The 22434-nt window shown below is 39.7% G+C and overlaps 1 protein-coding gene across 1 annotated transcript in view; it reads left to right on the top strand.

Moving 5' to 3' along the window:
• Positions 1–22434, top strand: part of EDIL3 (EGF like repeats and discoidin domains 3) — a 389354-nt gene that overhangs the window by 185366 nt on the left and 181554 nt on the right. Inside the window, exon 4 of the mRNA XM_027827522.3 lies at positions 1228–1356. Coding sequence (XP_027683323.1) covers positions 1228–1356 — 129 coding nt within the window. The remainder of the gene's footprint in view (positions 1–1227; positions 1357–22434) is intronic.

Genomic DNA, 22434 nt, shown 5'->3' with positions numbered 1-22434 from the left:
TTGCTGCTGTAGACTGTTCGCCTCCCTTGCCTTCTGGTATGCCTGCCTCAGTTCCTTGATTTTCACGTGCACTGCTGCGTGTCCCTGGTAGCCCTTAGAATGGAAAATATTTTCTCTTTTTACCACAAAATAAGATTTTAAGTGGCTGAATAATTACAAGGCTTATACCACTGCATTTCAAGAATGGAGATTAGCTTGTGTGTGTATGCGGAGAGGAGTTGGGAGTGGTAAAGAGTGTAAATAAAATAGTTTTGTAGTGCTCACTTGAGAATTTTTTAAGGCATATTATTGATTTTTAAACATACAGATCACTGACTACCAATTCTTTGTGATGTAAGACTGGAAACAATCTTTATCTAATGCAAAAATTTATTCTTATAGGAATTTTATTGATCAGTATAACTGAGATATTAAAACCATAGTGAATGGTAAATGCTTTCAACACAAAACAGTTAAAAAGAAAGGAATAAACAACTGACCTAGATTTAACATAGTCTAGTTATTTCAAGGCATCCACAGTCTATATAAAAATAACATTTACCGTACTTAGAAACTCTACCAAAACACCCACTGTGAATGAGAGACTGACAAACAATTAGATCTCATTTTTATGCAGAAATTTTATTTTAGCTGTCACAGCATGTGTGTAGTAGAAAGAAGTGATTTTCAGTTCTAAGAGTTAATTTCACTCTTAGAACTGATTTGAAACAGGTAAGTTAAGAAGTTGCTTACCATAGAAGGGAAAATTGGTTCAGATAATCTAATGACTGTGTATACCATCACATGTTCTCAAAGTGAAGCTCACCCAATACACGACATCCTTCATACCACTAAAGCCCCATGTAGGGGCTGTGAAGGTATACTTGAGGTGAAACTCCTTGCATACCTGATAAGCCTTGTAGGTCTAGGAATTGTATGCAAATGAGTAACTGCCATAAGAGTCACTTGCTGAATATGCATTACCTCATTAACGTAAGTGGTAAAACACCTATTGTTTTCAATGGGAGCAAGATCAGGCACCTTAATCCCATGTGCTTCTCTTCTACTAAAAAAATAATTATGTGATTAATAAAGAGTGACATGCTTCATAATTCTTTATGTTAATAAAACCTACAATGGTAAGTAATCTGAATGAAGTGAAGGATAGATTTTAGTGGGTTAGTGGAATATATAATATGGGGGGTTAAATGAAAACACTTAAATTACTACTGTATTTTTATCTTTCAGGACCTTGCCTTCCTAATCCCTGTCATAATGGTGGAACTTGTGAAATTAGTGAAGCATATCGAGGGGATACATTCATAGGATACGTCTGTAAATGTCCAAAGGGATTTAATGGAATTCACTGCCAGCACAGTAAGTTTCAATACTGTAACTTTTATTAGATTTATGGACAAGAGCCTTTAAAATCTCTTTCTATGTCTGCAGTGTTAATACTGACGCCTGTTCTCATTTCCTGGGACATCTAATTAGTAGGTCTTTATGCCATGACCAGGTTAGTGCTGTTGAATATTGAGAACACTACCAATTTAAAATTACTTTTTCTCATGATTGTTGGTGCTGAGCCATTGACAGGAAATGAAACAAAAGGTAAATTGGTTGAGCTTATACTAAAAATACAGTCCTAAAGAAAGACTAACCAAATTCTGCTCTCATTTACTGTGAGTGTAACGGAGAAAAGACGTTGGCCTGATGTCTCTAGTAGTACAGTGAAGAAAAAGGCTTTGGGTTTTGTCTGATGCTGATTAATTTGATTAATGACAGCTGAAAATATAAAGGGTAGTTAAAAGGAGATTTTTATTTTAGTTAATTTTCTAGATCTTCCTCCTCATCCCACTTTGATAAGAAACAAAGTGGAGTATTCTAAATCATGCTGTTTAATTCAGTGAAAAGATTTTCCTGCGGGTTGGATGCTTCAGATTTTAAAAAGGATGGACTTCTAAATTTGATGTTTTAAAGCCCAATATTTGGTCCACTTTCCACTTACTTACTTGGTCCACACACTTCTTACTTAAATTTCACATTACGTTATGATCATCATATTGATATTGTTTACCTTTTAAGCATGTATAATTACAGGTCTGAAGAATTGTATTGATAATCAAGTTCTACTCTACATAAATCATTAATAGTAAACCTCACACTGTAGAAAGGGATAGTTCCTAAACTGTCAGTGACATCTCTGGAGTTTATTAAAAACTATATGAAGGGAGTCCCACCCTATTACACTTAGCCAATACCCAGATTTTAGCAAAAGAACAGCTTTTACTTTAATTATGCAGCAAATGTATGCCTCAAAGGTCTCCAATTAATATGTCAGTAGTAGTTCATCAGCAAAAGGCTGATCAATAGGAGTCATGAATATTTATCATCAAAAGAGTAACTAGACCATGAACTCTGCTGTCATGTTCTCATCCAATAAATGAGACTCCATGATCTAGAACAGTAGGAAAGTTAAACAGAAGTTCAGAGCTCTTGAATGATTCATTTAACTCATTCGGCATTAGTGGAATTAGGGTTTGTGCAAGAAGAAGCTATACTCCAAATGTTGTGTTTTACTTTCTGGATTAAGTCACCATGTGGTTCTTCTGAAGATTCTATATCTTGATGCAATTGCAAGGCAATGGCTAAATAGTGAGAAGGTTAACTCTATAGGCCTGGCTTGACAGAGCTGTGTTAATGCTAGCTTGGTGGGCTCAGAACAAGTATCAGGCTACTAACAGAAGAAAGATTAAATTCAGTACCATGTGCAAATGTTGGACAATATTGTCAAATAGTTTGACAGAGTGGACATGGTTAAAATTCAGCTGCACAGGAAAAGAGGGTCCCTGGTCAAAAGTTATCAGGCAACTGACTTAGCAGCCAAGATGCACACTGCTACCATGTGGCTTTCAAAGAGGTCTTCCACAGCCAGGGCGGTCCAGTTACTGCAGCCCAGTAACTGGACCACCCTGGCTGTGGGAGACCTCTTTGAAAGCCACATGGTAGCAGTTCTCACTCGAGGCAATTGCAACAAGCTAAAGCAAGGCAGTTGCAAAGCATTCAAAAACAGGATTTGGAATTAGGACTGCTTTGGGAGCAAGTCTGCAGCCAGGAAGTGAAGGGAAAAGGTCAGGACCTAGTAATAGAGCAAGGACTCCTATGTGCAAAAACAGAAGATGGTTTGTTCTGGATTGTCCCATGGAATATGAGAAAAGATCTGCTGCTATGGGTGCATGGGTCCAGTGTGGGTGCTCGCCTCAAACAGCCAGAAGCCAAAGACAGATTGGCAAAAATGGGGTGGTGGCCCTAATGGGAAAAGGACCTGAAGGAACATTTTAATGCTTGTGTGGTTTGTGTCAGACATAATCCATCTAACAACATAGAAGAGCTTTTATGAGACAGGCATCCAGGAGTCCATGGGAATGAACTCAAATTGACTGTAGTGGGGAGTTGCTGTTAGCACCAAGGGGTAACAAATATGGGCTGGTAGTTGTGAATGCTTTTTCACATTGGGTGGAAGCTTTCACTATGAAAAATATGGCTGCCCTAACTACAGCAGAACAATTGATGTATAATCTGTTCTGCAGATGTGGAGTTCCTAACATAATTGACTCAGACAGTGGTAGTAGATTTGCAGTCTCAGTTGTTAAAGAAATGACATCCTGCTAGACACTGATCAGAAGTTTCACATTCCCTATCATCCAGTGATCATCCCTATCATCAAATCCAAATTAAGAAAAGGGGTGAATGTAACAGGTAGCAATTAAGAGCTAGGGAATACAGATCCAAGGCTTTTCCCCTTGCAAGGCCTTAATAAAAAGATGAATGAGATTGTGGAAGAATATAGTTAACCCAGTTGTAGCCCGTCTGGCTACTGTAGCCCTATCAGTGGCCTGAGTACAGAAATTGCAAAGGCAAATTTTGCAAGTGCAAAAAAATGTGATGGGAAAAATAAGGTGGAAGTACAAAAGACCAAGGCATGGTTCAATGCCAAAGAAGACCTGACTGAGCATCAAGTGGAACTGAAATCATGATTCCAAATCAGGCTCCATACCGCATTTTTCCGAAGGTGAGGGGGTACGGTCCATACTTGGAATAGGACAGACTTGGCCCCTTTGTATACTTGCGAGACCCATGAAATAAAGACAAAGCTGGGTTAATGCAAGTTAGCTCAAGGCACATTAAAATATGTAAAGAAAGAAGCAAAAAATAGTTTCTTCCCCTTTTGTTTTGTAAATTTGCATCCATGCAGTGGTGATAGTTTCCAATGTTGGGGGCATTCTTGTAGCTTAGGGTAGTATTAGACATGTACAGAATCTGCAAAGCTATTCATGTCACTCTCCCTATCCATTTAAAAGGGCAGAGATGTCAGTGTGCTGCTAAGGCAGACAATAAGTGTTCACCTGGTCTTGTGGCGAAACCCTACAGCACCATGCTTAAGGTCATAAAAGCAAAAGAAGTAATCTACCATGCTATGCATGGGTGTCGGAGGGCGTACTATCCAGAGTTTTAGAGGGAGACCCCAACTCCTGTGCCACAAAAACCCTACAACAAAACAAAACAAAAACAAAAAAAACCACTGGAAACCATACTGAGTGGCACAAGAGTTGGGGTGTCCCTATAAAATTCTGCCAGTGTTCAAAACTAAACCTCAAAATTAACTCCTTAACTAATAAATTCAACCAAGCCATGAAGAAAGGAGAGGGGATTAGTATTTTACCCCTGCAGCCAAAAGCCTTAACTATCTGCCATATGCACTCTATTACACAAACTTCAAAATAAATTAACGGTCAAGATTGTTAAACAGCACATGGATCTGGACCACACTAGTGGAAAAGGGAATTTATAATAACCGTGGATAAAATAAGCCTGGAACCTGAAAAGTGGAAAGGAGTAGGTTCTGCATGGATATTATGTAGACGGAGCACGTTGTACAGGGATTGGTGCCTACAAATTAGCAAAACCACTCCCAAAGCATGTAAGGTAATCTATAGTAATGCAACATATGTGTAAATGTATATAAAGGAGGAGGTTTTCTGTGTAACTTTGGGTCTATGATGTACCCTGAATCCACCCCCTGTGTTTGAGTCTTACTAACTCAGCATACCTTTGCTATATTCCAAATAAAGATACTTGAGTAACATAATCTGGAGTTGAACTAAATTCATAGGAAGCCAAGTAGAAAGAGGTCTTGGAGAAAATACCAACAAACTGAAATATGTACCTCAGGATTTAGTCAAATAGCACCAGCTGGACTGTGGAAAGAAACCTACTAAAAAACAATAGTGGGTGATTCTTACTTGGCTTAATACTGCATTTTAGGCTCTGACTATTTATTCAGGATTATACACTACATATTTATTGTCTAATAAAATTAGACATCAAAGTGTACTTAAGATAGCAACTCTTGTATTATATGCAGATTCTTAAATATAGAATGCAGTCATTAAGCAACAGACATGTTAATAAGTGATGTTAGCTTAAGTTGTTTTCATGGTAATTAATGGAAAATCTGTTTTATAATGTTCTGTCTACACTAATAGAACAGCTACCACTATTCTTTCACAGAACTACATTTTCCTTTGTTTCATCTTTGTTTCTTTCTAAAAGCTGCTTTAATATAAGGGAAAACAAAATCTCAATTTTGAAATGAAAAGTTGTAACATTTCATTTCAAAATGGCCATGGTGGGTGTGTGTGGGGGGATCTGTTTACCAAATTCTATCAGAATTCATGAATAGTTTTCATGCTCCAAAAAGTGCATTATTTGGTGAATTTACTGTTTGCTCGGGGAAAAAAAGATCCCTGGTCTACCTATGTATAATTGTGACATTTTACCCAGAGTACGCTCTGGACTGTTGAACAGCTGTGTCCCCTCAATTCTCCAACCTAGGGTACCTTTTACACTGCTTTGCTGTGAGAGCAACCGCTCCTGCATGTAAATTACTCTCAGCTATACTGTCTGAGTGCTATGGCCAGCCACTCGTGAATTACACTGCAGAACAACACCAGCAAATTCTCAGTCCTAGACTTTCCCCCAGAAATGTGCATCTGGTACTGTCCAGCCCTCTCCTGGACAACACAAGCTCATATAAATTCTGTCATCTTATTAATAGAAAATGATATGCACAAATCCTGTCATCTCAAATGGAATTTTCCAAACACTTCAAGCACACTGCTGTCTCTTTTAGCCAAAATCCTTTGCAGCACAAAGTTTTATGAACTTATGAAAAATTAGGACTCTAAACTGCTCCTTTCCTGTGTAGGAAGTCAATTGCAAACTCGTTACAATTCAAATTAAAAATCTGTCAAAATTGGTCCAGCATAAGAAGTTAAATTAAAATAACCCCATTCTAAGATATATAACATCTTCTAAAACTATTAAGATCTCTAAAAGATCACACACTAATTTAGTTTTATCTCAGATTTCTTTAATGTTTAATATTCTCCTGCTAAATCAATTATGCTGGATGATTGATTTTGCAATCAAGATACACTCCAGAAGCTGACATTCTGTCATTCATGTTAACCAGAATCCAATCAATATTTCTGAGACACCCTGACCTTTTGATCAGGTAAATAATTGGTATGTAAATTATAAAAGAACAGCATTAATTTTACTGATTTCATATGCCATGTTTGATTGCAGTATTACATATTAAGTGTCAACACTTGTCTCAAAAATTTCTGATACTCCACTTGGAAAACTGGGGAGGAAGATATTCTAAATAACATCATTGCCAGACAGTCAGGGATCATAACAAAAAGCAGGGATGGATTTGTATGGGAAAACCCAGATACCTCAAATCTAGTTCTAATATCTTCACTGAAGTGGCATGATAGCATGGGACCTGCTCTAGGAGTCAGGAACTATTAAATATTCCTGATGTATTAGTACATAGCAGTCTCCCTCTCTGCAACCATCACTTACATTGTATAGTGTTTTTCCACATATATGAAGGTCTAGTTTTCAAATGCTTTACTCACACTGGTGAGAAGTTAGCCACATGAAGTCAACCTGGTGAGCAACAGCAGCAAAATCAGGCTCTGAGTCAGTATTGAGTCAGGCTCTGACGCAGCATAGCTATAGTGGGAATTACACTACTTGTCATCATTCAGATGAGAACAAAGTCAATTTCTCTACTGCCTTGGGATCTTTATGGTTGAAAGTTATGTAAATATAAATACTTGCCTTTCATCAGAAGCAAGCATAATTAGAGTTTATTATACTTCACTTTTATGACTGCGAATGACAAACAAAGTTTGTCTGAATGCACCTTTTAAAACAGAGAGATAGTGTGATCTGTACTACTGAATCAACATTCAGCATAAAACTTTACATGATCAACATCATTAATTAATCATTTGTATGAGAGATAATAATACAGGGCAAATAGCAGCTGCTCTGAGAACAAATGCCTTGATATTTATTGTGGCTAATGCTTCAGCTTTGCTTTAGTTTTTGCAGTAGGAGACTGTTACCCTGTAATCATATACTGTAACACTGTCTATACCTCTTAATCTTATTCAAAAGAGAAACTGAGTTATCCAGAGGCACAGCTGTAGAAAATCCATCTATTTCACAGTTTTGGGGTCTTTCCCGGTTTTCGATTTGTTCTGAAGAATCCAAGACTTCATTTTAAAACCGTATTTTTCTCTCTTCTGCCTGGGAAGATTACCCTTCTGTATGTAAATGAACGAAGTGAATGAGATACTGCCTGCCACTAGACAGACTGAAACAAGAGACAGGCCCACACTGAAAAAGTCAAGTGAAAATTATGAATCCCCCTGAAACCTGGGGATGTTCAGATCTGGGGGTTTGGCTGGAATATGGTTTATATTCTTAGGGTCTTAAGGGGAGATACTTACAACAACACAAAAATGCCCTGCACTGCTAGAAAACCAGACTGGGTTCAAAGTCTCGGTTACCACCTCCATAGGTGCTGACTTTCTAATGTGCTGGGGAGGGTGGGGGTGCTCCCCCCGGCTCCACCCCTGGCCCTGCCCCGACCCCACCTCTTCCCCAAATCACCACCCCCACCCCACCTCTTCCTGCCCCGGTTCCTCCCCCTACCCTGCCCTGGTCTGACCTGTCCCCCGGGGCACGCCCTGCTCTTGCTGTTCCCCCATCTCCTCCCAGTGCCTCCTGCACACCATGGAACAGTTGATCCATGGTGGGTGGGAGGTGCTGGGAGGGAGGCGCTTGGAGGGAGGGGGAAGGGCTGACAAGGGGGCTGCCATTGGGTGCTAAGCACCCACCATTTTCTTTTCTGTGGGTGCTGCAGCCCTGGAGCACCCATGGAGTCGGCACCTAAGACCGCCTCAGTCCTTTTGTGACTAAGGTAGGGGGCCTTCTGGCTCCAAGAGTTCCCCAAGTCTCTTATTTTTGTCTCCCAAATAACTTTTTATGGAGTTTCCTGCTTTCCTCTTATGGAGACTGGCCAGTCTGTAGTATCTAATCCTGCCTTATTCTCTTCCTCCTTCCTGTGCACAGGTTTCCGAAAAAGTACACTACATAGTGTCTGCTCAGTGCTTAGGTATTACACTGAGCACAATAAGCAACTCTAAAATAGATAGATTAGATGGCTGAGCTGTAGTTAATACCCTGTGTTCTGGTGACCAGGAAAGCCCCATACAGCCTGTCTCATGCTCATAGGATGCTCTAATCCCGGGGGGTAAGACTGAGAACCTCTTATTCCCACTAGTGAGCAGTCAGTGGGGCTACTAATGTCAATAGCTATTTATCAAGAAAAGTAAGGAGTTCCAGAATTCTAATTTAGATTCAAGTAAAGGTGGCAAGTTTGGGTGATGTTCACTAGAGCTCAGAGGAAATCTTCCAATGCAACAGTTTCTGCTGGAAAACTCACATTGGACAAAATCAAAATGTTTCTGGATAACTTGAATTAGCTGAAATTTTGGCTTTCACCGTTTAAAGAAATATGGAAAAAATAATATGCTCAGACCACCCCTTTACACCAGTACTATATAACTGTTTAGAACAGATAAGATAAAAGGAACTGTTTTCAGCTGGTGCCTTTAAAGGAAATATCATCTGATTTTAGCTGCAAACTTTAGATTTTGGTAAAGGATTTTTAAAATACCTAATATGAATAGATATGATTTTGTAATTTTAAAAAAAATCAATGAACATATTTTAGTTTGAACATTCCCCGGCAGTGTTTATGAACCTAAGTAATAGTATTATACCGTGCAAGGGATACCGGAACAGTCCTCAGCAGGAGGCAGGGAAATCTGGTCAGACCAGCAGGGGAACAGCCACCTCCTGTGAAGGGGAGGTGAGGTGGCAGAACTCATGCCCAGATAACCTGAAGCCTAGCTTCTCCGTGAGCTTCAGGATACACATGGTAGTATGCCTTGGGGATGGGGAGGAACTTCTGCCTCCCATTGGCTAATTGGGAGAAATGAGGGTGTCTGATTGGCTCTTGCCCCCTATCGAGGCAGAAGAAAAAGAGATTCCGAAGTGAACTGAGTTCTAGGAATGGGTTGAAGAGAGACTACCCAGAGTTATCAGTTATATGATGGGAGCCCTGTACCCCACACTCAACACAATTAAGTACCTAGTGTGTGAGGGGAGTGGACAGATAATATCCCTCTGTGACCTTCTGGGGATCACCCAGACCAATAAGGACAGGCCCTCTGACAGTGGGGGGTAAACAGGACAATTGCCCAGGGGCCTTGGCGATTTAAAAGGGCCTGGGGGCCCCTGGCAGCCGCCACTGTAGCGGTGGCGGCGGCTGGGAGCCCTGGGCCCTTTTAAATTGCCCAGTTGGGCCACAGGGCTCCTAGGCGCACACAACTGCACTGGCCAATCGTGCCATGTCCCCCCAAAGCATGGGGCCCGCAATGGTCGCGCGTGCCTAGAAGTGACAGGAGGTCCCTGAAGTGACGGATTTGTCACTTCCGCCCTACCTGCACCCTTCTCCAGGGACGACCCTGGATCTGGGGCCCAGCATTGCTATTGGCGAGCCTGAATAAGGTGTTCTGTCACTGCTTGCCTTGGAACTTTGAATGCCCTAATGCTATTCTGCTGTAGCTCAGAGCTCTGACACCAGTAGTCAGCCTACACACATGAAGGTCTCACCCTGGCTTCCACCTGCGTAGTTCCTGCTTGCAGGGTGACCCCAATAGCCCTTCTGGTCCTGAGTCTCCCTAAATCCATCCCCTGAGCTCTTAACTACCAGACTCTTGGACTTTGCTCTTATGGTTCTTCACCCCCAAAGAAGTGAAGCCTGTCCTCAGTTAGCAGTCCACTTGGGACTGCCCACTCCACTCAGATTGCACAACGGACACCTGCTTGGGGTAAAAATAAACAAAATGTCTATTTAAGATAAACATCAGATTCAAAGATGAAATAGTAAGAAAAAGCAAACACATAACAAGTTACACAGAAAATAACTATAAAGATGCAACCTCAGGCTTTACGCTTCCATATTAGCTAAATTCCTTTCCCTGATATGAGCTACCTATTTTCTCTTAACAGTTTCTCAGCATGCCCTTTACCATAGAGGTGATCCAGTGATTTATGGACAGCAGCTTGCTTAGATGCTGGCCCTTCATTTCTGGAGAGCCTTCACTTCAAACCCCTTCCCTTTTAACAGCATTTGCAGTTTTCCCCCTCTCTCTCAGACTGTGGTAATTCATGGCTACACAGAGTATGGGAAACATCATCCTCCCTTACTTTTCCAAGACTGGAGTTTTCTTTTCAGTTTGAAATATCTTTCCATTAATTTTTATGACTATCAGGTTTACTTACACACATTGTATTCATAGACCAGTTGATTCAATTGCTTATTCTTTGGGTTCAGACCCCCTCTCCTCTGATTCTGGACCCTGATTGTCACACCCTCCCCATTGGTAAGTTACTAAGGCTATTGGCTACAGTAGAGAGCTTACAGCTGCACTGATGCAGCTGCGCCACCGTAACATCTCTAATGTAGCCACTCTAAGTCGACAGGAGAGAGCTCTCCTGTCAGCTTAAATACTCTATCCCCTGTAAGCGACACAGTGCGTCCACACTGGCATGACATAGTGCTGTCCACACTGGCACTTAGGTTGGTGTAACTTATGTTGCTCGGGGGTGGCTTTTTCATACCTCTGAGTGATATAAGTGATAGTGTCGACATAGCCTGAAATTGCATCCTGCTGCTTAAATCCATCCTTGTTTCTGTCCCCTTTACCTGCATGTCCTGATCAAAGAAAAGGTGCTTGTATACAGAAAGTGACACTGACTCTTAATAGTCTAGTTTCCCTGCCCAAACTGATTGCAATATAAAAGGTAAACAGCGTATATGGTGAAAAGTAAATCACATTTTTAATAAGTTCAAATTTCACATAGAGAGGGACTCTTGTTTTAAGAAAACTTATTTTGCCTTTAACCTTGTATATAAATTGAACAGGAATATTAATATCACTCCAATACACACATTGTGGAATAAAACAGTCTTAATATGAAATAATAATGTCAATGTAAAATTCAATAAAACCTCAAAACTCTTCCCCCAGGTGATTGCTTATATAACTCCTTGCTTAGATAAGGAGTGAAGAAGAGCAAATAGCACTGTCATTCATTTAGGAACTTTCAGAACTTTGCTGAATCAAAACAGTTGGTTGTAGACTTGGTTGGAAATGTTTGACATTGATGAGATGGACCTTATGAGAGCTGACTGGAAGGAAGAACATTCATTACAGTATTTTCCTAGAACAGAAGCCTTGTAGAGGGGAAAAAATGCAGTACACAAGCTCTAGTAGTCAGATCATCAGGAGTAGTTTAAGATGACTGAAAGGACATCCATCAAACTTGACAAGAGGTAACACAGCAGAAGTTGACTCCATTCATAGAATTTTTGGAAGTTGAGCCAGTAATGCCTCATGTGAAAGTTTTGAGAGACCAATGAGTGCTTCAATGGGTTATAAGCAGAAGGGACAATCCAATCATTCGGAGAAAGAAACCTCACCGTAGACAGATATTGCATAGTCTACCTCTACATGAAGATTTTTATCCTATTCCCTAATAGTTAAAGATTGGTTTAAGACCTGAAACATTAAATTATTTTGATAGCATTATAACTATTATAACACTGAATATTCTTGTTCATATAAATGCTCATTCTGTAGCAATGAGTTTCAAACTCAAATAATATGTTGTACGAAAAGGTATTTCCTTTTGAGTTTTGTACTAGCTACCTTTCAATTTCTTTGAATGTCCCATGTTCTTGTGTTATGAGACTGGAAGAAGAGAAGCATCTGAGCTACCAACTCTATAGCATTTATAATTTTGTATACTTCTATAATGTCCCTTCTTATTCATCGCCTTTGTGAGGTAAACCCAATATTTTCAGTCTCTCTTCATATGGCATTTTTTCCATGCCCCTAATCATTCTCATTGCCCTCCTCTAAGGCCCCTCCAGTTCTGCAATATCAGTTTTGTGATGTGATGACCAGTATTGCACACAATATTCCAGAGGAGGCAACACAATTGATCTATGTAATGGTTGGACAATATTTTTCCATTCCTATACCTCTTACTATCTTGTTTGCTCTTTTGGCCACAGCTGTACATTTTGTTGAGGTCTTCACTACGTTGTCTATCGTGGAGCCCAAGTCCCTTTCCTGAAGTGATATAGTTCATTTAGACCCCATTAAAGTGTATGAGTACTTCATCTTTTCCCTCTCCAATGTGCATGACTTTGCATCCATAGTGACCTCACAATAGGGCATAAGTGGGACTTAAATGGTGTATTGGCCTTGTATGCGTCCTCTACAGAGGAGTGAATTTCACCGTAGGTGCAAGCTGGCTAAACCACAGGTTGACTGAAATATTGTAACAAACCCTCTTGTTGCTATAGTGTAAGTGAAAGCACCTTTCTACAATTGGAAGAAATTATTTTCCTGCAGAACAAGATACCGTTATCATTTTAAATGATACATATGCAGATTGTTAGAATTAGCAGCAGCAGAATTAGAGAACTTTCTAATCTCTACATACAACATGAATTGTATAGAACAGATATGGAACAATGTCTCCTTCATACTTTACTTCATAATTAAATGCTAAAGAATGTCAGTCTGAGCCAAATCCTATATTGAAGTGTAATGCAAGTCTGGTTAGAAAAAGAATGTAGACTGGGCCCCTGATAACCTTGGAGAATGGACTTCAAGTGCCCATATAATAAAAAAGTGATATACTGAATAAAAAAATTGCTTCCCCTTTAAATTCTGTAACAGCTAAAATTTCATCATAACCTTAACATTTGTCTTATAAGGTAGTGTAAGTATTAAAATATAGTGCTTCTGTAATGGATCTTCTCATAAGAGGGTAGTTAGTTAGTTATTTTCCTAAATACATTATGGAAAAATACCAAGTGTGTTTCTTACCAATATTACATAGAAACATGTTTACAAAACTATCAAAATGTTAATCCCTTTCAGAATATATTCAGTATTGTGTATATTCTTTAGAAAGGAGTGGAGTCCTATCACTTTATATGAACTGCATATAGATCCTAATATTATAGCTGTTTAATAACTAACAAACATTACAAATAGAGTTTAGTAATTTGAGAGATCCTGTTTCTTTAGGATTTCAGTTTTCTAGTATTTTGATTTTGGATTTTTTTAATGTCTTGTGCTTATTCAGGATGAATTATTTTATTATATTATAACGGACACGAGGCTGCACGCCTCACTCCCGCAAATAGGGGATTGCCTGGATAAGGACTACAAAAGAGAGCCCAATTTTCTGTATTTGTTAAAGCTCCTTCTTTATTACTTAACACTGTGTTCTTATCATACAGTGTGTACTATGTACATATTTTCAGTTTTCTTCAATATTATATATTCAAACAAGCCAAAGCTATTAGCTATGGCATCAGTGTGGTTTTATTTTTTGTGGGGTTTTTTTTCTTTCAATTTCTGCTTTAAACTCTCAGTAAACACATGTTTATTTCAATTCTCCTCCAAAAAGTGGTGGTTTGTTTTGGTTCTGAAAGAGTGAAAAAGTCATTTTCTTATAGATCAATGTAGTCATTTCCTTCCCTCTCCGGGACTTTGAGAATGGAAGGAAATACTTACTGCAGAGTGCTCTATTGCTATATTTTTCACAGGAGGCTTTCTGGAAATGTACACATTGGACATTTTATTTTTGTAATGGGCTTAGCCTTCTCCATTTGAAGGCTGTCTGCTACCTGAAGGCTCCCAGTGCTTTCTCAACAATAATTTGGCATTAAGAGACTAGAAAGAAAAACAGCCTCTGAACAGAATAAAAACATGAGTTGTTTCTTAACATAGGTCTGTTAATAATGATTCTGTTACCAAGTGATTACAGGGATATTAATTCTTAGAAACGATTCAGGTTTGGCAGTGTGTCACATGATATATTCTGTATTTCCCTGGCACTGCCTCTTCCAGTTATGGGCTTGCATAGTGCTTATTACCAGGAGCAGTCCTGTTGGCTCCTGATTGTTGTAAAGTACTGGTCCACATGCCTTAATAAACTTTCTTTTCAGTGCAGCCTGAAGCATTAAGCCACATGAAAATTTGCAGTATTCCCATATTGTATTTGCATGACACAGGTTTTCACTGTTTTGTGGGATCCATAGAATCATTGAAATATAGGACTAGAAGGGACCTCAGGAGGTCCATCCCTCCCTGCTGAAGGAGGATTAAGTATACATAGACCATCCCTAACAGGTCTTTGTCTAAGCTGTTCTTAAAACCCTCCAATGACTGGGATTCCACAACCTCCCTAGGTAACCTATTCCAGTGCTTAATTTTCCTTATAGTCAGAAATGTTTTCCTAATATCTCCCTTGCATCAAACTATCCCAATTACTTTTAGTCCAACCACTGGAGGACATGGAGAATAATTGATCGCTGTCCTCTTTATAACAATCTTTTTACATATTTGAAGATAGCTATTGTATCCCTCCCTCCCCTCCTCCAGCCTTCTCTTATCTAGACTAAACATACCCAGGTCTTTCAATGTTTCCTCATAGGTCAGGTTTTCTAAACCTCTAATCATTTTTGTTACTCTCCTTTGGACTTTCTTAGGTTTGTTTACATATTTCTTTGTGTGGTGCCCAAAATTCAACATTCCAGCTATGGCCTCACCAGTGCAGAGTAGAGTGGGACAGTTACCTCCGCTGTCTTACATACAACATTTTTCATACCTTCCTGTGTATATATATAGCTAATGTGGTTAGATAGATCCATTCATAAATATACAAGTCCTCAGTCTTGAGTAAAGTGCTTCAAGGAGATGCTCTGAAAGGTTCACGCACACATGATGCAAAGAGAATGATAACTGTAACATTTATGAACATTTGTACAAAGCAAAGATCATACAGCAAAGGAAATGTGAAATGAGATAAAAAGAATATACAGAAATCATACCATTAAATCTATCTAATAAGTTAACCTTGCTCTTCAAAAGTTTGGTTGCAGAGAAAGATAAAAGAAACTTGCTTAGACACAGTTCTATACAGGGTGGGGAGAAGTAGGACCAGAAGATCTGATGCTATACATAGCCTCATCAGTTCTTCTTATGCTTTCCCCGTTCCTCTTGCCCATTCTGAGGCTGAGTTGTGGAATCATATGGCTACTTCAGTACTGGGGTGATTTGGCCTTCGTAAAGACACTCCGCAGCCTCAGAGGAAAGATTCATTCCCTGCACTCTTGAAGCTACTGTGAAGATTTGAGCACTCATTTTGCCAATTAGGCAGGGAACTGAAACCCTGAATTTGGCTCTTAGAGTAGTTCTACCCATCTAAGGTTCTTTTCTGCACTGCCCCCCCCCATCACTGTAGAACGTTAGCACCTCATTATCTTTAATGTATTTAACCTCCCAACACCCCTGTGAAGTAGGGAAGTGTTGTTATCCCCATTTATAGATGGGAAACTGAGACACAGAAAGGGTAAGTAAGTGACTTGCCCAAGGTCACACAGCAAGTCTGTGGTGGATCAAGGAACTGAATTTAGATCTCTTAGATCCTAGGCTAGTGCCCTAACCAATGGGTAATCCTGCCTCTCTAGTCATTCAATAATTTTATCAAATGGCAATGAGTGACATAGTGAGACAGTAGAAATATAGGTATTATGACAAAGTGGATGTTGTTATTTAGAAAACCCCTTTTCTTTCAAATGTTTATTGTTTGGTTTTAAGTTATTGACCCCATAATTTCTACAGCAATGGGACTAAGTGTGCATGCAGGAGAGGATATGGAATGAAACTACTATGCTTATGTTCCTGGTCGTGCAGATTTACGAGTGTGCAGTTACCTACTATGAGATGCTGATTGTTGTACTGGCAGATTGAACCCTCTTAAAATTATGTGAGTAATTTGTCTTTTAACGTTTGGAGTTTGAACAATCCCCTTTAAGCCCCCAAACAATTTAGGCAGAGATGAAGAGATGCTCTTTATGCTTGAGACCCAGAAAACAAAAAGAGGTGCAAAAAACTGAGGTGCTTTTTTTAAAACGAGATCCAAAAACCTTTTCATTATCCTGGGTCCTTTTCTGCTATGCAAGCTGATACTTACTCAAGCAAGTAATCCTACTGAGCTCAACGGGTTTGATAGCATGAATAAGTATTACTTTGTGTGAGCAAAGGATGGAAAATCAGGCCCACCATCTGTGTGTGTGTGTGATTGTAGTGTGTATGCATGCATGTGTGTGTGTAATAGATGTTAATTATTCTAATAAAAAATAAAAACAAACTTGGGTAAAATTTGAGGAAAACATAGCATTTGGATATAAAGTGCAATATGGAGAACTGAGATAATAGTCTAATGGTGTGTATCAATCTGCATTACAGATGTGATCCCTTTGTATTTGTGAACTACCTCATGGTGTTCACCATGACTCATGGTGCTATCCTGTTCAGTGCATTACATTTGCATGTCAATACCCGGAATGTTCTACTAGCTCACAATTACTCTGCAGCAGTCTCTTGTCAGAGATTTAGGAATACATTGAAATAAAATACAGACATATCTGTACTGAATTTGGGTTGTTTTTTCTGATGTGCTGGGGGGAGGAGGGGGCAGATTTATAGAATCATTTCCCCTCTTCTTGTTTTCAGTTTTTTGAGTACGGCTGATATTATTACCTTAGATTTGGCTACTTTCTGGTAATGCAGGAAAGTTGAGGCCTTGCATTCTTCCATAGCACCCAATCCTTCAAACACTCATAACTGATTTTAGCACTTACTACTGGGAGTAAACCCAATATCTACAGAAATAAAGATTTGCAGGAATAGGCCTTTAGGGCTAAATTTTGGGGCTCATTGCCTAGAAGCTCCCAGTGTGCTAAGCTCTTCTGAAAATTGGCTATTAGTAGTTAGTCCTTAATTCTTGGAAAAACTCCATTGGAGTCTAGGCGTGTTCTTGACTGGATAAGGAATGAGTAAAATTTAAGGCCTTGAGGCTATGCCCCTCTGTAAAGGATTGACAGTGAGACCCAGACATACAGGCAAGAATCTATTACACCAATGAGGATTTAAATTGCTGTTTGCCCAAAGATAATTGATAGATTTATAATCTTGTCAGATTTCAATTTATCCCTAGTACTAGTCACTAAAGCATCTGGTTCTGCAAGTATATTCTCTTTGATCCTTTCTTGTACTTAACAAAGGCGGTTTATGCATAAGAATCCTTACTCTTACGCAGTTTTTAGAGTTTAATTAAAAGCAGAATGCTCTTGTAATACAGCTAGTTTTCAGCGTTAAAGAAATTGGTCTGCTATTCTGTACAGTGAAGTTCTTCTCTGCTGTACTTTCCTTTCTCTAGCATATTTTATGTTTATAGCAAAGCTACAGAGTAATATTACTGCAGAAGCAGCACGTAAAATAGGAAGCAGAATAAGATGGAAAGAATTTTAACCCCAATTTGAAAGTCTGTTGCACCTCATTTAATTCTCACTTCACTAATCCAATAAATTTGACACCAACAAGACTGGCCTCATCCCATTTTTCAGCAAATATTTAGTAAGTGAATGATGTTCTATAATACTAGTATAATTCTTGGCCAAATGTTGGTCCAAGCTATGTCAACAGACTGGAGCCAAAGTCCTCAATTTTCCCATGGTGTGCTGGATTTTGTAGCTGTAAATGCAGAAGCCTATCCTGATGGGTCTCTCATTTGAGGCAGGTGTCAAATTGAGGTGACTCTGCCACGCCCAGCTGCCATATACATGAGATCCAGTGCGTGTGGGATGATGTCAGTGGAAGACAGGGATACTCCTATCTGACTCCTTGTTAATCATGAAGAATGAGTGGGCTGTGTGTAGCCCAAACTAACAGAACTGTTGATTAGAAAGAGAGAACTGTCATCATGCTGAAGATTTCCTAAACTAAACCTTCAGCCAAACCTGGCTCCGCGTGCAGTCCTATTTGTCACAGGGAGGCTTCTTTGGCACCTTTGTTTGAGAACCCACAGGGTAGGTCTGTCTTCCTCCCCAGCCTCCTTTTCCTGAGTTGTGTTGCTCCCTTTAAAGCTTCCTCTCCAGTTGGAGCGTGCTCTGCAGGTCTGGAGGACCAGGGCTACCTGGGCCCAGTGTGGGGTTTGTATATCCCATCACATGGTGTTGTGGCAATCATCTATAGTGCAGTACATCTGTTGGATCATATTAAAGAAGTTCTGTATTAAAATCACAAATGAGTTTGATTCCCCATAGTTTAAATTCCAGGATATTACTAATTAAGAGGTCTCTTGGTTTTTGGTACTGTTTCTCTCCCTCTATGTGTGAACCTTGCAAGCTGCTAATTGCATTAGTACCTTCTAAGACAGAGTCTGTTCTCAAAGCAATTCACACAGAGAGAGACTCAAAGCAATACTCTGTAACAACAGAAACAGCACCCAGAGACTTCCCGCCCTTTTGTTGTATTAACAATTGTGATTAAAATAGAGATAGAGGATGTATGTGGATGGATGCTTGGTGTGGATAATAACTGAATGATCAGGGAGGTGCCAGCCTAAGAATCCAGTGTCCATCAGCTGAAGAAGGCGTCAAGTGGCAATAACCAGAGGACCCCCGGAGGGCAGACTGGAATCCACCCAACAGCCTCAAGAATGGGAGAACCAAAGAACAAGATAACATCTAGCAGCACGGAGCTGTCAGGAATGTGCCATCGGCTGATTGATTCAGCAACAGCATGATGAAGCAATTCCCATAGACTGGCATAGGAAGAAATTCCTATCAAAATGGACTCTAGAAAGTGAGAACTTTGGGGTCTGATTCTGCAAACCAACTTCCAGGAGCATCAGATGAGCATCTGACAAGGCCCTGCTCCCTCCTCATGTCCAGGCCACCTGGCCAGTGGCTTGGCATGAGCAACTCTAAGGCTGGTAACTATGATAACAACCTTGCAGAACCTGTGTGTGTGTATGAATGAATGTGTGAATAAATATGAAATTGAATGGAATGTTATAGCTATAACTAACTGCTTACTATGATTCTTTCTGTATTCACAATAAATGTGGTATTTTGCCTTTTTCCCTTTAATAAGATCCTGCTGGTTTTTATTTTATTGGTATAACACATCCAGTGGTCCCATGTCATTACAAAAGTGTGACAGCTATGTAAGTCCATAGGCTACTTGAGGGGAGCTACTCAATAGGCTTGTGCCAGGGTGCTTGGTCAGTGGGGTATATTTCACTTCCCAAGCCCACCTGCGCTACTTCTACATGGAGGCCAATTCCAGGATAGAGTCCTAGACAGGAGAATTTGAATTCACCCGTCATTCTTAGTGTTTTGGATCATTACTTGTAATAGTGACTGATAAAATTTTGATGCTTTAATAACTTTTTTTCTCAGTGACAGACAAAATGATTTATCAAAATGCTTGTTATATAAATACCCAATTATTTTAGTAAGGTTCATAGGCAACTATGGGAATTGTTGCCCTGAAGGCATACTTTTACAGTGTGAAATTACATGGAAGGTAACTTAATGAAACTAAGATTTACATCCCAGTATCTATTAAAAGCAATTAAAATGAGGAAGGAAAAGAGAAAACCCTACTTTTCTCTGCATAAAACTTTTAAAGTAGCAAATCTTGTAAAACCAACAAAAAGTTCCAAGGAATGTTGTTCCAAGATCTAGTAAATGAAAAATTGCTTAACTGGGAAATTGTTAATGATACATTTAAATGGGTAAATACAAGATAAAGAAATATCTAAGTATTCCAGATTGGGTTGGAATATAGACTAGAGAGAGGGTAGCTTCTTTTCAATTTGTAATAACCCATGCCTACAGTTATTAATTAGGCGTTGTATCAGGAGCGGATTTACCATGAAACAAACCATGCAGTGGCATTGGGGCCCCAACAACAGGCGGTCCCCCAAATGCAGGACAAATCTCTTACAACCTGCCCCAAGTCCTAGCCAGCAGCACAGCAGGACTCAGGCAGGCAGGCTGCCTGCATGCTGTCGCCGGTAGCCCCATGCTGCTCCCGGAAGCGGCCAGCTGCTGATACGTCTCTATGCACCCCTGGCAGTGCAGGGGGCGGAAGGTGGCTCTGCACACTGCCCCCACCCCGGGAAGCGCATGGAGATTTGCTGCCTCCCTCCCCACAAGTGGCATGCAGAGACATGCCAGCAGCAGGGCTAAGGCATCTCCCTGCCCGCTCTGCCTCCCTCCCTCCATGCCGCTTTGCTCCTGGAAGCAGACAGTATGTCCCTGTGGACTCTGGGCGGGGGGGCTGTGTCTCTGCGCACTTCCCCCACCCGAGCGCTGACTCTGCAGCTCCCATTGGCCGGGAACTGAGGCCAATGGGAGCTGTGGGGACAGCGCCTGCGGACAGTGGCGCGTGGAGACCCCCTGCCTCCCCCACCTAGGAGCTGCTGCTAGATACCTAACTACTAGTTTGCACTTTCAAATAGAGACACTATCTATCTGATATTAAGAAGACTTGTTCAGGAGCCAATCTGGAGCTAGCTTTAAACTAGAAGTAATAATTAAACCAGTGCTTAAACTTCCTACTTTTGACCTTTCCTAACCTTTAATTGATGCATTTAAAATTGAATGAATTAGCAAGTCCCAAAGATACAGAAAGAAAAATCATTATAACCTTGCGACTTGGAACTATTTTAATAAATCACATATTTTGAGAAATGGAAATTTAAATATAAAGTGACATTTATTGTAAGTATTTTATCAACTGTCATCTTGCTTTTGATCCATGAGATTTTTGGGTCCTTTACATTTCATTCTTTCAGTAAGTAGCTCACTCTTAGGTGAACACTCTTGAATTCTATTTTCACTGAATATCTTGGGTCAAATTCTTTTCTGGCATAAATATGGTAAAGCTCAATTCACTTCAGTGGAGCTTCCCCAGTTTCTACCTGTAGAGAATTGTGTCTCTGTTCTGTACTATAGCTTACTGCTACAACCTTATATTAACAAAAATATCTTATTCTAAGTCCCATTTTCCTGATAAAGATTTTTTTTAAATCCACATTTGGCTCTTTAGACACATCAACATTCCACTGTAGATTTTTGTGTTCTGCACAGTCGACTAACAAGGCATTCTGTATGATCTTAATAATATGACACCTCATTCTTTGCTTCAGTAAATCTTTCAGTGCTTCTACATAATAAACACCATAACAGAAGAACTAGAAAACAACTTTAAAATGTCTAAGTAAATCATTTCTAAAGCCCTTAGCTATTTGATCAACAGCTCCATCTATAAAAATTGCTAAGGCTAAACTCAGACAGAAAGCCAGGTATTTCAAGATCTGTTTCTGTGTGTTATGTCAAAAATATTATATCTGTTGTAAAAGTATATGAATCCAGTGATTAGTCATCAGCACAAATTTATCACTAGATTGGAAAGAGCTGGAATAATGTTTGTCAAGGAGGGGGGGAATGTGTATTTTGTTTACTAATGTACAATATGAGGTTTTGATCTTCAGACATCTCAGTTTGAACCAAATCCTCGGATGGTGTGCAGAAGTATAGCTCCATAGAAGCCAATGTCTACACTGTTTTACACCAGCTAAGAATCTGGCCCCTTGATGTGATTTTTTTTTTTCTATAGGTGTAATTTCCTCTTTAGGGAAAATTGTTTTAATCTTGTTTCATAACAACATGGGAAGAAAGTGCATAAAAATGTGAAATTATATATTCATTTGTATTTTCTGTTATTTTAGAGGAAAACTACTTTGTGTCCCTACATTATAATAAGTATTTAAGGACAATTTAAAGGAATAATAAATCTAATAATCTCACATTATTATTGTCACAAGGTGGGGCTTCTCCCCAGCTTTCAAACACTCGCTGCCATGCCCACTCTCCTTTAACAAGGGTTATTTTTTTAACAAGCAAGTAAAGCAATAGAAAACAGTCTTAACTCACTCCTTTCTCTCAGGCTTCAGGGTCACCCCTCTGAGGAGTCTCTCGTGCTCACACTTTAGAACCCCCAAATTCCTCCTGAC

The sequence above is a fragment of the Chelonia mydas genome, chromosome 5 (genome assembly GCF_015237465.2).
Source record: "Chelonia mydas isolate rCheMyd1 chromosome 5, rCheMyd1.pri.v2, whole genome shotgun sequence".
Lineage (NCBI taxonomy): Eukaryota > Metazoa > Chordata > Testudines > Cheloniidae > Chelonia > Chelonia mydas.
The sequence above is the reverse complement of the archived record's forward strand: the minus strand, read 5'-3'. Positions and strand labels throughout refer to the sequence as shown.